The 15,053-nt window shown below is 35.0% G+C and overlaps 2 protein-coding genes and 1 long non-coding RNA gene across 3 annotated transcripts; 2 read left to right on the forward strand and 1 right to left on the reverse strand.

Annotated features, from left to right (window-relative positions):
* Positions 1 to 1,066: 1,066 nt before the first annotated feature.
* Positions 1,067 to 4,486, forward strand: LOC115954942. The gene is made up of 5 exons (XR_004083984.1): positions 1,067 to 1,362; positions 1,555 to 1,616; positions 2,601 to 2,679; positions 3,823 to 3,895; positions 4,073 to 4,486. It is a non-coding gene; the product is annotated as an uncharacterized LOC115954942 (long non-coding RNA).
* Positions 4,487 to 5,088: 602 nt separating this feature from the next.
* On the forward strand, positions 5,089 to 9,600 carry LOC115957432 (translation initiation factor IF-2). The gene is made up of 2 exons (XM_031075670.1): positions 5,089 to 5,966; positions 9,132 to 9,600. Coding segments are annotated over exons 1-2 (672 nt in total). The 5' UTR covers positions 5,089 to 5,295; the 3' UTR covers positions 9,133 to 9,600.
* Positions 9,601 to 11,838: 2,238 nt separating this feature from the next.
* Positions 11,839 to 14,802, reverse strand: LOC115957891 (trans-resveratrol di-O-methyltransferase-like). The gene is made up of 2 exons (XM_031076234.1): positions 14,012 to 14,802; positions 11,839 to 12,328 (listed from the first exon to the last, which is right to left on the reverse strand). The coding sequence occupies exons 1-2, from the start codon at positions 14,780 to 14,782 to the stop codon at positions 12,026 to 12,028; spliced, it is 1,074 nt and encodes a 357-aa protein (XP_030932094.1). The 5' UTR covers positions 14,783 to 14,802; the 3' UTR covers positions 11,839 to 12,025.
* Between the last annotated feature and the right edge of the window lie 251 nt (positions 14,803 to 15,053).

Here is a 15,053-nt window from a genome sequence, read left to right on the forward strand (position 1 = left end):
TCCCGGAATATCCTGGTCTCTGACGACCATGTATCAGATAAATTGTTAAAAGGCTCTCATTTTATAAAGGACATGGATTTTCTGCAAACATGTTTGTAGGAGTTACTACAGACAGTGTTATGTGGCAACATGTGAAGCTAACATCTGTCCTGGACCATATGCATCTCACATGACCATCCTAAGTCACCAAATTCACTTAACCACAGTTGGCACTTAACCACAACCCCAACCCAAGTAAAACAAAACAAAATCCCAACCATTTTTTTTTGCCGGTCCACCCCCTCTCTCTCTTTTTCTCACTTCATCAACATTTGTCGCTGCCATCATTTCTTGGCAGTGATACCTTGGTCAGGTTAGCTCAACTCAGCAAAAACACTCATTTCTCACTCCATTTAGTCTTAAATCTCTTACAAAAATGGGAAAACAAAAAAGAATCTTTTTGGTTGTGATTGACCCATTGTTTAATTGGAAAGTATATGTGGAATTCGTGAGTGGATTTAGTTGTAAATATTTGATTTGGATCAAATTTCGTGTTTAGAACTATCAAGATAAAAGGAAAAGATTTTTTTTTTTTTGAGAAGTTTGGCTTGAAATGAGAACTGAGAGTACACGAGTCAGTTTGTTTCTTGTTTGAAAGACAAATTTGATTTGTAAAGTATTGCAAAGGAAGTTGAGTTTTGCTGGTCCTAAGAAGGTATATTGTGAGTTGGAGAGAATATTTTGGATGCCCAGAAGTTTTTTTTTTTTTTTGAAGCATGGAGATGGAAAATTTGATATTTCTTTTTTATTTGTTGTAAACCTTTAGTTTCAGTTTTATATGTGAAATTCTTTTTCTTTTCACTTATAAATGTATAATACTTATCATAATTCTAAATATTTTTTTATAATTTAAAAATATAGTAATTTTAAATCATAATAAATGTAAATTATTAAAATTTATTCAAAAAACCAAAAAGACTTTGAAGGAGTGCTCAAAGGCTAGGATATATATATCTATATATATTCCTTCTTTTTGGTAAATATTATTAGGACTGAGCACTTGACCCGGCCCACTCAAAAACCGAACCGACCCGAACCGACCCGATATGCTTTGGATGGGTCTAAGAATATTCGGGTCGGGTTTCGGGTCTCATTTTCGGGTTATTTTCGGTTTTGGGTCGGGTTCGGGTCGGTTTTCGGGTCCTATAAATATCTTAGTCTGAACCCGATTCTTGTGTTTCTGAAAAAAAAAAAAAAACCCTACGTTCTCTTCTCTTCAGTCTCCGCCTCCCTCAGCTCTCTGCCTCCCTCCCTCCCTCACCTCTCTCTTTATTCCTCAAAGGTTTAAACCAGTTTCAAGCTATTTGCTCCATTTGTCTCTGTGTAAGTCATAGAACCTATTTCTTGTTAATTTGTTATCTCTGTTTCTTGTTAATATAGTTGGGTTTTTAATACTTTCGGATTTTGGGGTTTTTTTCTATGTGAATATCCTGTTTGGGTTTGATTTTCTTGCTTTTTGTGATGTGGGTTTGGCTTGAATCGTTTTTTTAAGGACCCATTTCGAATTTTTTTCAGGTTTTTAACTAAAGAGCTCTTCTGCCTCTCTCTGGGGTTTCACTATTTTGCTTTTCGCCAAGGTAAAAGACCTCTCTGCCACAAAATCTTTGAAAGCTTTACTCTGTTTCTCTGTTGGATTCGTGTACTTAAACTGTTTGCTTTAGTTTCTTAAACCAAAGAACCCATGTCCTTTAAGTATGTCATGTTTTTTGCTGGTATATTCACATGTAATAGTTTTGATTTTAGCTAAAAATTCTATTTATTGACATTTAACATAATTACACACTTCTGTTCTGTCAACACACATTGATGTTTACATTCCTTGCAATTTGCAACTAATATATGCAATGCTCCACCACCGGTAATTACCACCAAGTAACTATTCTGGTAAGTAGTTAATCTCCAAACTCCATAATTTGTTGGGTAGTTGAAGTACTGAATTAAAGTATTAATCAATTCTGTACTACAATAGTACAATGCAGGAGATGGGGAGAGCCGAGAGCAATATGTGTATATATATTTATGTAGTGGCAAGCATGCGAGGATTTAATTAGTGCAGTGGGGATGGAGTTGGCAGTGCCAACCTGCTACTTTTTTTTTTTTGGTGAAGATTTGTAATCATATCTATTTACTTTCCTCCACCTAATCTAATCATCATTTCTGGGTTTTGTTTTTTTTATTTTTCTTTAAAGGGTCTTTCCTGGAAGGAAAGGAAATACTTCTAGAGTTTGGACTTTGGACCTACTCCATGTCCTATATTGTGTCATGTAATTTGACCCAATTAATAATTTTTTTTGCTGTACTAGAGTGGTTTCGTTGTTCCAAAAGCATTTGCTGGTGTTTTGTCTGATTGTTTTTGTAGGTAGTTTTTTTGTTTTTGTTTTTGTTTTTGTTTTTGTTTTTAATAATTTCCTTAAATGACAATGTCAGCCTCTTGACTACTTGTTTGATTGTTCTCCATCTTTGTGACTGTTTGTCTCTGTTTTTAATAATTTCCTTAACTGGCAATGTCAACCTCTTGACTACTGGTTTAATTGTTCTCTGTCTTTCTTACTCGGTATTAGGCAGTAGTAGCTGATGATATATGCATTAGCTATGACAAAAAGGTGGTCGAGCTTTGATATGTATCCAACATTTGACTAGGTAACACTGTTTCCCTTTTCATGGTTCAGCCTCAATTTTGTGATCTCATATTATTCACTTGCCTCTATCTCTGTCTCTATGTTGCCTACTATTTTTGCCTTTTGTTTTGTAATGCTAACTGTTGATAGTGAATGATCTACCAGAATTATCCAAGGTTTCTGTGTAAAGGTGTGGAAATTACCCAGAAGTATTCCTTATGGTAGAATCCTCTATAGGATCAGGTTGGGATCGCAATCCCACAACCCAAGTCACTGTTCAACCTCAACTCTAACACCCTCACTGATCATCACAGTCAGATCAAGACTTTCTGCATAGCACATAGGACTAATGCCCCACTTTCCACATAAAATCCTGTTAAGAACTGAATCAATAGCCTTGCATTTGCTTTCCATTATACACTTCACTTCCTTCTTGATACCTCTCATTATTTGTTCTTCACTCCTTATTCTGCCAGCATGAATTACTGCATTTCTTTATGGTCACAGCAGCACACAAGGGATCTCCCAGTCTCAGCTTTTCCTCCTTGGAAATATACCACCAAAGAACCATTTAGGCTAATAGAAAATCTGGGATTTCTCCTGTGGATGATATGGAATATATATTAAATGATTAATATGCTATTGTACCATTACCTAATCAACATATATATATATATATATATATCCACTGCCATTTTAATCCCCGTCAATTACTCCTTTGTCAAAACATTTATTTATGTTCTTTGTTTATTTTTCTTTGAGTATGTTTATTGACTTGATCTCTTCCTTGCCTTGTTTTTAATACTCAATAGACTCTATTTTGCTGCTATGTGTAGAATCACAAAAATATGTTTAATATATTAGTCTAATAACATAAACTAATAAATTTTGAATGTTTCTCTTATATCTTATTATAGTTTAATATATTGTTTGTGTATCTAATAGTAATTGTTTCTCAAGTTATGTGAATTACATTTCAGGAAATGGAGAATCTTCAATTCTTGAACAGTAATAATTTTTAATAATTTTGTATTTGTTTCCTTGGAAATTATGAAACTTTAGTGTCCAATTATATTGAAGGAATCAGTTACTTAATACAACATATCTAACATTCTTTTATCGTTTGCTTTTTTTTTTTTTTTTTTGGACTTTATATTAATTATAGTTGTGGGATTTTAGAGCTTACTGAGAACATAAAAAAAGTTGGGGAAGCAAAAGCCTAACACCACAACCACCAGGTACAACTTTTTAGTTTGTAAAAGTGTTTGATAGATTATATTGGTAATTTACACACTAGGAAGTACGGACACTTCATTTAGGGTGCCGTACTCGTGTCTTATTGGCCATTTTATGTTATAATTTTTAAAACTAGTTGCATCCATTCAGAATTTAAAAGAATATTTCTTTTTTTGCAGCAACCCCATGTGTATGAAGCCAAGTTTAATGTTGGAGCTTGAAGAAGTGCTTACATGCAGGATTACTGAAAAGAAACTTTTTTTTGACAATTAAGCATTCTGTCCAGCAATGGATTGCTGTAATTTGTTTCACGACTAAGCATTTTGTTGTAATGTAAAGCTTTAGATATCTTGTCATAGTTTTTCATTTCCGGCTCTTTAGTGCTTGTGTTGGTTTTTATGCATTTGTTTTGCTTTCTCAAAGTTCTAACACTGTTTGGAGAGTACACAACAGAATGAAATGAATTAGAGTGGATAGGTTATAAATGAATGGAATGTGGAGGACTATATTATTTTCTTTTGTTTGGTGTGCTTTGGAGTTGCATAATAGAAGGAATGGAAAGAAGAGATATCATACTTTGATGGTTCAATGAAGATATTGTTGGTTTTGTGTTTTTATCGTGTATATCCATTTAATAGTCGTAAATGTGGCTTGCTAAGTAGATTTTAGCTTTTATTTTCATAATTTTTTTTTTTTAAATGATTTGATATTGGATTTTTTTTAAAATAGTATAATTATTTTTTTAAAATGATTTGATATTGGACTTTTTTTGTTTAATGAGAGATTATTATTACAAAAAGGAATATGGTAACTAAATGCTCATGGAAAACAAACAACAGCAGCAAAAAAAAAAAAAAAAAAAAAAAAAAAAAAAAAAAAAAAAAACGAGACCCGACCCGAGACCCGGAAAACCGACCCGATTTCAAACCCGAATTTTCGGGTCGGGTCGGATTTCAGACAGATAAACCCGATTTCTGTCGGGTCGGGTTTCGGGTCACAGTAAACCCGAACCGACCCGACCCAGTATCAGTCCTAAATATTATTACTAAATCTATATATAATTTTTAGAACATAGAGTTCCAAAAACAGCAAATTTGTTGTAGCTCATTCCAATCTTAGCCACGTCAGTGACCCAACCACTTGAGATTCCACACATCTTAATAAAAACAAGAGGCCCACCCACTGAAATTAAAAAAACAAAAAAACAAACAAAAACGTAGGAGTAAAATACAAAACAAACACAATAACAAAACGAAACGTAAAAAGTAGAAAACACAAAAACTATAATCAAAACAGGAAACAATACACCCCCAACCTTCATTCCATTCTGTTCTGTTCAGATCATTGTCAAGTTAAAGATCCCAAAAACAAAGGAAAAAAAAAGGCAAAAAAGTAGTGGTGGATGGCAAAAACCAACAAGTATACCTCCATTAACTTCAATCAGATCTACGAGAAAACCCTTCCTTCCAATTCCAATCCCAACTCCAAACCCATCAAAAAACCATCTTCCTCTTCATCTTCCTCTTCACCCTCTTACTCTGCAATCTCTTCTCCCAAGACCCATGGCCGCATGTTGGTCCTGACCCGACCCACACCCACACCCACATCCAAGCCCAAACCCATCGCCACTCCATTACCACCACCGCAACCTCTCTCCCCACAGCCCCAGCAAAGCCAGCTGATCCCCGATCGGACCCGGTCTGATCCCGGTTCGGACCAGATTTCTCTTCGTCCGTTGGGTAGTACCGGTTCCGGTTCTCCTGCTCTGTCACCGGTTCCGAGCTTTGAGAGGGACAAGGAGGTGGTGGGTGTGGTCACGTCTCCGAAGCCGGACAAATTTGTGCCTCCACATCTTAGACCCGGTTTTTCAGGGAGGGAGGAGCGGATTGGACCGGATATGGTCCGGGTCAGGGAATCGGGGCGGAACAATTTCGGGTCTCCGGGTAGGTACGGAGAGGATGGGCGGCCCAAATCGGGTGGTGGGTATGAGAGGATGATGAGGGGTGATGAATCGGAGCTGGGAATGGCGAATCGGCCAAGATCGAGTGGAAGCCGGCCTGGTTCGAGTGGATGGTATGGTTCTTTGCTCATTTTTGTCGATGTTTATTCAATTTTTGTCTTCTTATTACTGTAAATTTTTTGATTGAAATTTTTTTTTGGTACTTGTTGCATTGATTTTTTAAAGAAATGTTCTTTTTTTGGCATAAATAAAGTTCACTACTTGATCCTTTATTGGATATTTAATGTAGAACATGTTATGCAGCATGGTTTTTAATAGGACAGGAATATGGTTTGAAAAGAGATATTGTTTGTTTTTTTTTTTTTTTTGGAAGGGGGGAAATCAGTGTGCAATTTTAATTGGTGGAAGGAGTTGAGGAGAGAGCATGGGCAAGAAAGATTTGTGTTTAGAAATATTTTCAGTGGCCTTAATTTGTTTTTTGGAGTGTTACCTGGTGGTATTGCCACTTTTCTACAATCAGGGAGAGGAATTTGAAACCTGGTTCTCCTAATAAAAGAGAGCAGGCTATGCCACTGAGCTACAAAGCTCTTGGCAAGTGGTATTGCTACTTTTTATTTATTTATTTTTTATAGGAGTGGTATTGCTACTTGATTGAATAACAATACATGAGGGTCTAGAATAGTGGGTTATTCTTTGTTGGCATTTTTCTTATGATGAATCATTGAGAAAAGGTCTAGATGCTACTTAAGGTTGCAATTTATTTATTTAACTTTATATTTATTTTTTTTATAAAGTAGCAAAACATGAGTGGCCATTATGCTGTATGGATGATGTTGAGACTTGAGAGATTTAGAATTGTCATGCATTGTGTCTCTAATTTAATTCTCTATCTCTATGCATACTTGTTAAAGAATGTACATATTCATATGTTTAACAGGTTCCTCTGGCCTGAATGACATGAAAGGGAAATTTAATGTGATGAAATATAATAGATAATTAGTTAACGTAAGAATATGATAAGATAAGGATAGGAGTGAACTCTATAATAACCACGGGTGGTAGGGTACTTGGTTATGGTGTGTATTTGGTTAGTCTTTTAGAGAATAGTGGATGTGCTCAATTATGAGCTGCAGTGGTTCATATTGAAACAGGTTTGGTTGGTGTTTATAATGGAATTAGATGAGGTGGAATTTGGAATTTGAAACAATGATAGTGTGGGATGAACTCTAGTGGGACCAATGATGCAGTTTTTGAGTGACGAAGGTTGCTAGGACAATGTATTGAAAGGAAAAGAATGAGAATAGGGGGGTACCAAAAAAGGGTGTGATCAGAGATAATGTTTTTGATGGGAAGTAGGGAGAGAATGGAATAGAAATATATTTGAAGGTCTAGAGATGGGAGTGGAAGGGGTGAAATCCAAGTTTTTTGGGACTTTTTTAATCTGGGTTGCTTTGAAGTTTGAATGGGAGTAGTCCTTCGGACTTCTGTAAATCTAGTCTCATTGTGTCCTTGATAAGAAGGGGCTTATGTATTGTTTTTTAATATAGATAAATTTATTATAGGAAAAAAAAATGTCTATGATGAAAAAGATGCGGTTGGCAACTCTTGCTGCAAATGAGAGAATGAAATAACAAACTGATTATGTGACTTGTTTGAGTTCACTAATTAGGAAGCTAGCGAATCCAGCCCACTCTGAACATTCCCTAAAAGCGTTAGAGGCCTTTATTCCTAGTTTTTGTTTCCATTTCCTCCTATTCCCTTCGTTTTTTTCTTTTTACAGCCACTTGATTTGGGATGTTGAGATCTTGTACAATAATGTTGCTTTAGTCGCTTCTTTCTTTCTTTTTTAAATCAAGTTTAGTGTGTGTTTCTTTTCATAGATATAAATCAATTTTCTGTAACATTTTCTTCTTTGGTATATTTTGTTGTTAGAAGTATGGCTTTGATTATATGTGGTTCATATGTAAAATTTGTATATTGACGTCTTGAATTGAGGTTGATTTTGGGTACAGTTGAGACTTTTTAAGGGGTTGGGGTTTCATCCAATATTTTCTCAGCTAACTTATTAAAGTCTTGGATCCCAATTCCTTATCAGTTTTTCCAATCTTAGTTTGATATGTAGCTCCTCTGTCAACTTCTGGTCTGTAATGTATCTAGCCTTCTAAATTCTAATATCATCATCTTATTCCTCTCATTGCAAATTGAACCAAATTCAATGGAAATCCCCCACTTGGGTTTTGCCCTGTTTATGGGTTGAAAATATACATCTGGGTTTTTGGTAATGCGGGGATCTGACTTTGGTTTGGGATATATTATATATATGAAATTAATGGGCAGCAATGCAGTGTATTGGTGTATAAAATTGCTGTGCCCAATGCACTGGACAATATGGAGATGCTGTGAATGGCATATTTGAGGTTGATTTTGAGGCATGCGGCCTTTATCATGCCTACAAGGTAAGAAAGAATGGTTAGGAAAGGCCTGCCACAATGCACACCATTATATGATATATGGGGGTTCTCAATGTTTATGTATTTTAACTTGTGTTTATTAGCTTACCAAAACAGACCCCCCCCCCCCCCCCCCCCCCCCCCCAACAGCAACGTTCCAATTTTTATGGTGGAAGGTGCTACTGTTTTCCTAATTAGGTAATAGTTAATAGGATGAACCTGTGAAAACATTGTGAATGTGGTTTTTTTTTTTTTTGGTTTGTTTGTTCCAGCTCACATAGTGAATGATGGGACCCATGTGAAAATTGATACATATTTAGAAACATGGATTAGGAAAAGGGAAATAAGTTGAACCAGGGGAAACATTATGAAAAATGTATCTTGGTCTCATCTCACATATTGAATGACTAAGTGTAAATTGCGTAATTGCTAGAAATGTGCAAATACAAATACTTTAATAGTGGTCAGTTTTACTACAGAATCCTAAGAAAAGAGATATGCTGTTTGTGAGGTAAATTAGTATCGATCTAGTTCCTCTAAACTAGGACTAATCCCCTTTTCCAAATTAATAGTCTTTCTGCTTTTATTAGGCAAATGGGCTCTTTGATGCACCAAGCTGGTCTTATGTATGATTGGCATAAAATAAAATTTCATCACAATGAATGCAGTCATTCATGATTGTGTGCCATGAGAAAATAAAAATTTAGTAAGCTGATCAGATTTTTGGAATGAACAATGCCACACAGAAGTGTAGGATATTCTTTTTTAATATTGCTCTGCCTGTTGGATTATTTACTGACTATATTTATCACCGTGAACAATGCACAGATTATTTTGGTGAATTGATTCTTTCCTGCGGACAAGGATGGGACGTACTTGATGCCACAAAGGGATTCTCTATAGGGACCAACTTCTGTCATTTTTCTCTCTGGAACTGGCCTTGATTTTCAGAATGAACGGAATTTCAATTTTTGGAAGATAGTATCCAATCAGGTGGCACCTTCTCAACCCCAAGTGACTGGATTTTTGCCAAATTTTGAAGTGCTGTATCGCAAAAGATAGGCTTAGGCATCTAAGTCTTTTTAATGCTTGATCATTGGTTCTGTTATTCAGGTTCCAGTGAAATGCAGAATTAACATGTTTGATTTTCAGTTTTAAGGTTCTTTTTATCTGTTTTTAGGTTAGCATCTTGTTGGGATGCTTCCAATTACATTGTTATATGCCTTCACGGTACTCTTTGATGATCCTACTTGTGTAAAAAGATTTATTTCGTGGCATTATCTATCTCATATACTTTTACAAATCAAAGAATCTATGTCATTACTTTTTGCATTTAATTTTTTTGTCATTTGCTTATGTTGCGGAACTGTAGCTTGACCTGTGCTATGCATTAGCAAGAAATGCTATAAGCCAAAATAATGCTAAGAGTAATACCATGTAATTGCATGTTTTGGTGTTCAACTAGATGAGATGTCTACGACCTTTTTATCTGTTTATTTTAGACCTTGCATTGGAACTCTCCCATAATTGGCAGTTATTTATTTATTGATATTGGATGGAAATCCAAATGCGATTACCCGAAAGCAGTTAATGTGTGCTTGGGAGGTACCAATCTGCCTAAGGCGGTTGGTGGTTATTTATTTATTTGTTTTTATGAATGTTCATGCATGTTCTATTAATCGAAGGGAAAAGATACATATTACATTAATTGATGATTTCTTAAGATTCACATATGTATATTTGATGTTAAATTAATGTGAGTCTTTTTACATATTCGAATGATAAGGACAAAATAAAAATAAAAATAAAATAAGGATATAGATTAAAATTTATTATACTTGAATATAAAAATACTTGGAAAAGGTACTTAAAATATCTGGGCCTGGCGAGTTTAAACACATATTTTTAGTTTTTAAATAATATTACACGTATTTTCATATACTTTTTCATTCACACATATTTTTTAAAAAATTGAAAATTATTGTTTAAATACACATACTAAACGGGCACAAAATATCACATTGTTGAGCTTTCCATCTACGAATGCATGAATTTAAGCGAAAGATTAGTGTGTGTCACAATTTGTGATTGATTGGCATCCAGTATAAGCCTTTTATACATGGCTTGTGAGTACGCCACAAAAAAATTGGGTTTCACTATCTCGTTTAAGTCTAGAAATCAACTTTAGATCCCTATGTAAATATTTAACATTGTACAACTTAAGGTGGTGCAATATCCATCATTTACCGTGTTTACCATTTAACATTGTACAACTTAAGGTCTTGGATTTGACCAATCTAACACTCTCATTGTACACCTTAAGGTCTCAGCTCTCACTTTCTACTACTCGCGTTGCATCTTCTACTGCAAACTTAAACTCGAAGCTAATCTCCATCAGCTCAAGGTCTTCATCCACCTATTGTTGTTCAACAAGAACACAAATGATAATCTCTCAATTTTCAATCTCAAATCCCGTGTCGAACCAATGATCTTGCAATGGGGTTATAATCTTAATTTGCAATATGGTGGCTGCGTTCAGCGTGGGTGGTAGCATATATGGTGGTGTGGTTTGCGGTGTATGTGGATGAAGGGAGAAATTAAGAATAAAAATAAAGGAAAAGATATTTTAATAAAACAAAGAAAAAAATGAGGTGTGTTTTGTTTTGTTTCTATGAATAGCTAAAACTAGAGAAATAATCTTCGTAAGTTAAAATTTTATTTAAAAATTGGCCTAGCCTAATATAAACATTTTTTTTTCAATAATTCTTCTCCATCACTAATATTTTCAGATTTGATGTGATGCTTTGCAATTATTACAATGATGTTTCTTAAAAGATTTTTTTAAAACAAGAGAGTAAGTGTTGCTTGGCACGTGTCAATTGAAGTGGACAAGAAACAGATATTGAATATAAAATGTGACAATGACATATGTTGAAAAATTAAGCCCTATCTCAATTTGGTTTGTAGTGCTCTGATTACATACCATTAAAAAAGAAGAAGATATTTTGATAATAAAACAAAGGAGGTTTTATTTTTAATTTAATGAATAGTTAAAATAGAGAGATTATCTTCTTAAGTTAAAATTTTATTTTAAAATTGGGCTTAACATTGGCCTAGCCTAATTTTAACCTTTTTGTTTTCTATCATTGACATGTGATGTTTAGATTTGATGTGATGTTTTGCAATTATTATAATGATGTTGCTTAAAGATAAAAAACTTAAAAAAGTGTTTTAAGACTTAAGTGTTATATGAGTGGACAAGAAATGGATATTGAATACAGAAGGTGACATTGACATATGTAGACAAATTAAGAAGATGACTTGTCTTAATTTGGCGTATGTGTTTTGGTTTGTTAGTGCTCTGATTGCGTATAATTAAAAATTGTGAAAAGTTTCAATCTAGAAAGTGAAAGTAAAATCTTGTGGGATTTCTTTTTAAAAATCTTGTTAAAAATATTACTAAATAAATATCTCATTCCTCTCCTTTCTGGGAGTTACCAATCTACTACACTCACCCATTTGAGAATTTCTTGTTTAGATACAATGAGATGTTGTACATAGAATTTAAATGAAATGAAATTATCACTTCTTAACGAGAGGCGAAAGAAAATTTACATAGGGAAACACTTGCAAATAGAGATGGGAGAAACATCATCATTTATTCATAATACATAGTAATTGGGATTGCAAATACATTACCACTACCCCGTTGTTGACAAGACTCAAGGGTAAACCTCAATGAGAGACCTCAGACCCATAATAGGAGTTATCTTATAGTGGCTGAAGCCAGCAGCCAAGAAGAGCTTCTTCCATTCTTTTTCGTTACGTTCTTTGCCTGTCAGGTAGACCATCATCACCAGATCAAAGCATAATTGTGTTTCGGTTGACTCCTTGTCCATTTCCTGGATTTCAAGGACCATGTCTATGATTATCACCTTCCCTTCCTTGTTTTTGCTCAAAATTGCTTCTCTACATTGCTTCAATATCTTTACACACTCTTCGTCGCTCCAGTCATGCAGAATCCACTAAATGTGAAGTTTAAGCCACAGTTTAGACGCTTGTAATAACATTAGAAAAAGAACATTTTATCTATAAAAACACGATCGTGTATACTATTAAGTATGTATAATGTTGAATTGGCAAGAACTAGAGCTGGTGGTACGCTTTTTTTTAATGGTTGGAAATCCCACACTACTATTCGAACCCATTCCCCAATCCCCTAAACCCCCTAAGCTCTAAGGCTTGGGAGGTACCATCCTGCATAACGGGCGGGTGTTGAGCTGGTGGTTAGCTAGCACTATATATGGTCCTAATAAGTGGTATTAGAGTGAAGTTACAGGTTCGAATACCCAGGTGCCGCTTGGGGCGATTGTGAGCCTTATTGGGGGGGGGGGGGGGGGGGGGGGGGGGTTGACCTCAACACCCTATATTCACTGTCTCACTTGGAGCATGGCATTAGTACATGATAGCCTAGCTTACTGGTGCAACCAATGGCAGTGGGCAGGGTTGGTCCTGGGACCACCTTGGCCCGAAAAATATATATATATATATATAATTTAAAATTTTATTTCTATTTATCTTTAAAAAAATTTTGGGACCATCCTAAATTTTTTTTATGTCAATAAAATTAAGTTTTGGTCCATAATTTGAGCAACTTAATAATATATTTGGATCTTTTAAGCAAAAAAGAAAAACTCACAAAAAAAAAAGGAACTAAAATCTGAAAAAAAAAAAAAAAATTATAATAAAACTACTACAGATTGAACAATGATTTGATTCTTTCGACTAAACACATTACCCAATACAACATAATTTTTAACCTTTTATTATTTTTTATTACAATATTATTTTCCTCACCAAACATATATTACTTATTTCTCATTTTTAATTATTTTTTCTTGTTTATTTTTAACTACACACATCTTCTGCCTTCTTGATTTTTACACTTCATACTTTTAAATTTTATCACATCTTCATCTATACTTTTACATTTACGTTTTGCCTTCCTCTTTGTTCGTAACTTCTGTGTCTTTTGCTAGTATTAGTGCAGCAATGCCTCTTCTCAAGTTTTGAGTTTCAGATTTCTCAATATGATTTTTTCTTTTTTTTAGCTGTACACCTTTGTTCATTTCTTCTCTTTTCATTTTTTTTTTCCCTTTTGAGGTTTTTTGGTTTACAAAATGCAAATTTGTTTTGGTTTTAAGAACATTTTTTTTTAAGCACAAATTTCATGTCAGTCGAATCTTGAATTTCGGCCGGTATTTACCGAAACACCTGAAATAGATCGGAGTGACTTGAAATTTTTTTTTGAAGTGGAATAGGTTGGGTTATTGTTCCGGTTTGTTTACTAGCATGGTATTTTCCGACTGTTACGGTTGAAACAGAATGAAATTAATAACATTGAATCAAACCTAATTACCTAAAGTCTATAAAGGAATAAGATTGTGCAATTTATACTTCCTAAGGAACACCTTGAACAAAATTCCTAGAGCCGCCACTGGGTGCAACACACTGCAAAACCTCTCATGCCTACCCACAACAGGTACAAACACGAGGCTTTTGTGTGGTTAGCATCTCTGTCTTAACAGAACTCTTTTAATTTCGGTAAAAATTGGGAGGATCCTGAGATAAAGTTCTATAAGCTTCATAAAACTAAAGTAAAAGATAATAATAATAAAGATGATAGAATTTAAAACATCTGTATCTACCTTGAGTAAAATTGCATTTGCTGGAGGTATTGCCTCAAACATGTCCCCTCCAATAAAGTCCAAGTTCTTGGTCCCCTGCATGTTAGCTACAACATGTGGAACATCAAACACAGTACACTGAATGTCAGGGAACTCGTTTGAAATGGCAATAGCCATAGTTCCTGTGCCAGCCCCTACATCCACCAAGGACTTTAATCCCTTGAACACCCATTTACACTCTTTGATCAGAACCCTCGCGATCAACTCAGAGTCACTAAGCATGGCATTATAAAACATGTTTGTGAACCTTGGTTCATGAGCCACACAATCCCAAAATGTCATCCCGTGTGTAATTTCAAATGGGGTGGGATCATTGTTTCTGAGCCAAGTACCCAAGAAATCCCAAGTGCTAGTCAATATGGGATCGACTTGGACAAGAAAAAACGGTGCTGCACTCAAGGGCTCATCTTTTAGGAGAAGGCGGGAAGTAAGAGTAAGAGAATACTCTTCTTCTTGCTCACTTTCATCAAATTTTTGTTTAGCAAAGAAGCCAGAATGAACTAGGATGCGCATAAGGCGGTAGACGCAGTGAGATTTGGTAGGGTGGACATTAAGTGCAGAGACAAGCTTGGAAAGAGACATGGGTTGGCCATGGTTGTGGATGATATCTGGTATGCCTAATTGAATTGCACATTTAAGTGACATTGAATTTATGAAATTGAAAGCATGATTCCATATATGGGCTTGAGCTTGAAGTAGCTCACTAGCACTTACTTCATTGCTCAAATCCATTATAAATGGTCCAAGGCTGCTGTCTGCTTTTCTGTCTGCTTCATTTTACGAGACACTGATTTCTATATATAGTAGTGGAGCTAATTGTTACTAGAGATAGATGGAGTGAAGGAATTTGACGAAGCATGCTTTTGCTTTTCAGCTGAATAAGGGAAGTTAACGGTAGAAACATAATTAGCACGTTTTCTAAGCTAAATATGTGTGATTTAAAAGTTTCTCACGCATTCTGTTTCGCATGCTTTTCACATTTTAATTCAATACCAGGGATGAC

This window comes from Quercus lobata, chromosome 8, assembly GCF_001633185.2.
Source record: "Quercus lobata isolate SW786 chromosome 8, ValleyOak3.0 Primary Assembly, whole genome shotgun sequence".
NCBI lineage: Eukaryota > Viridiplantae > Streptophyta > Magnoliopsida > Fagales > Fagaceae > Quercus > Quercus lobata.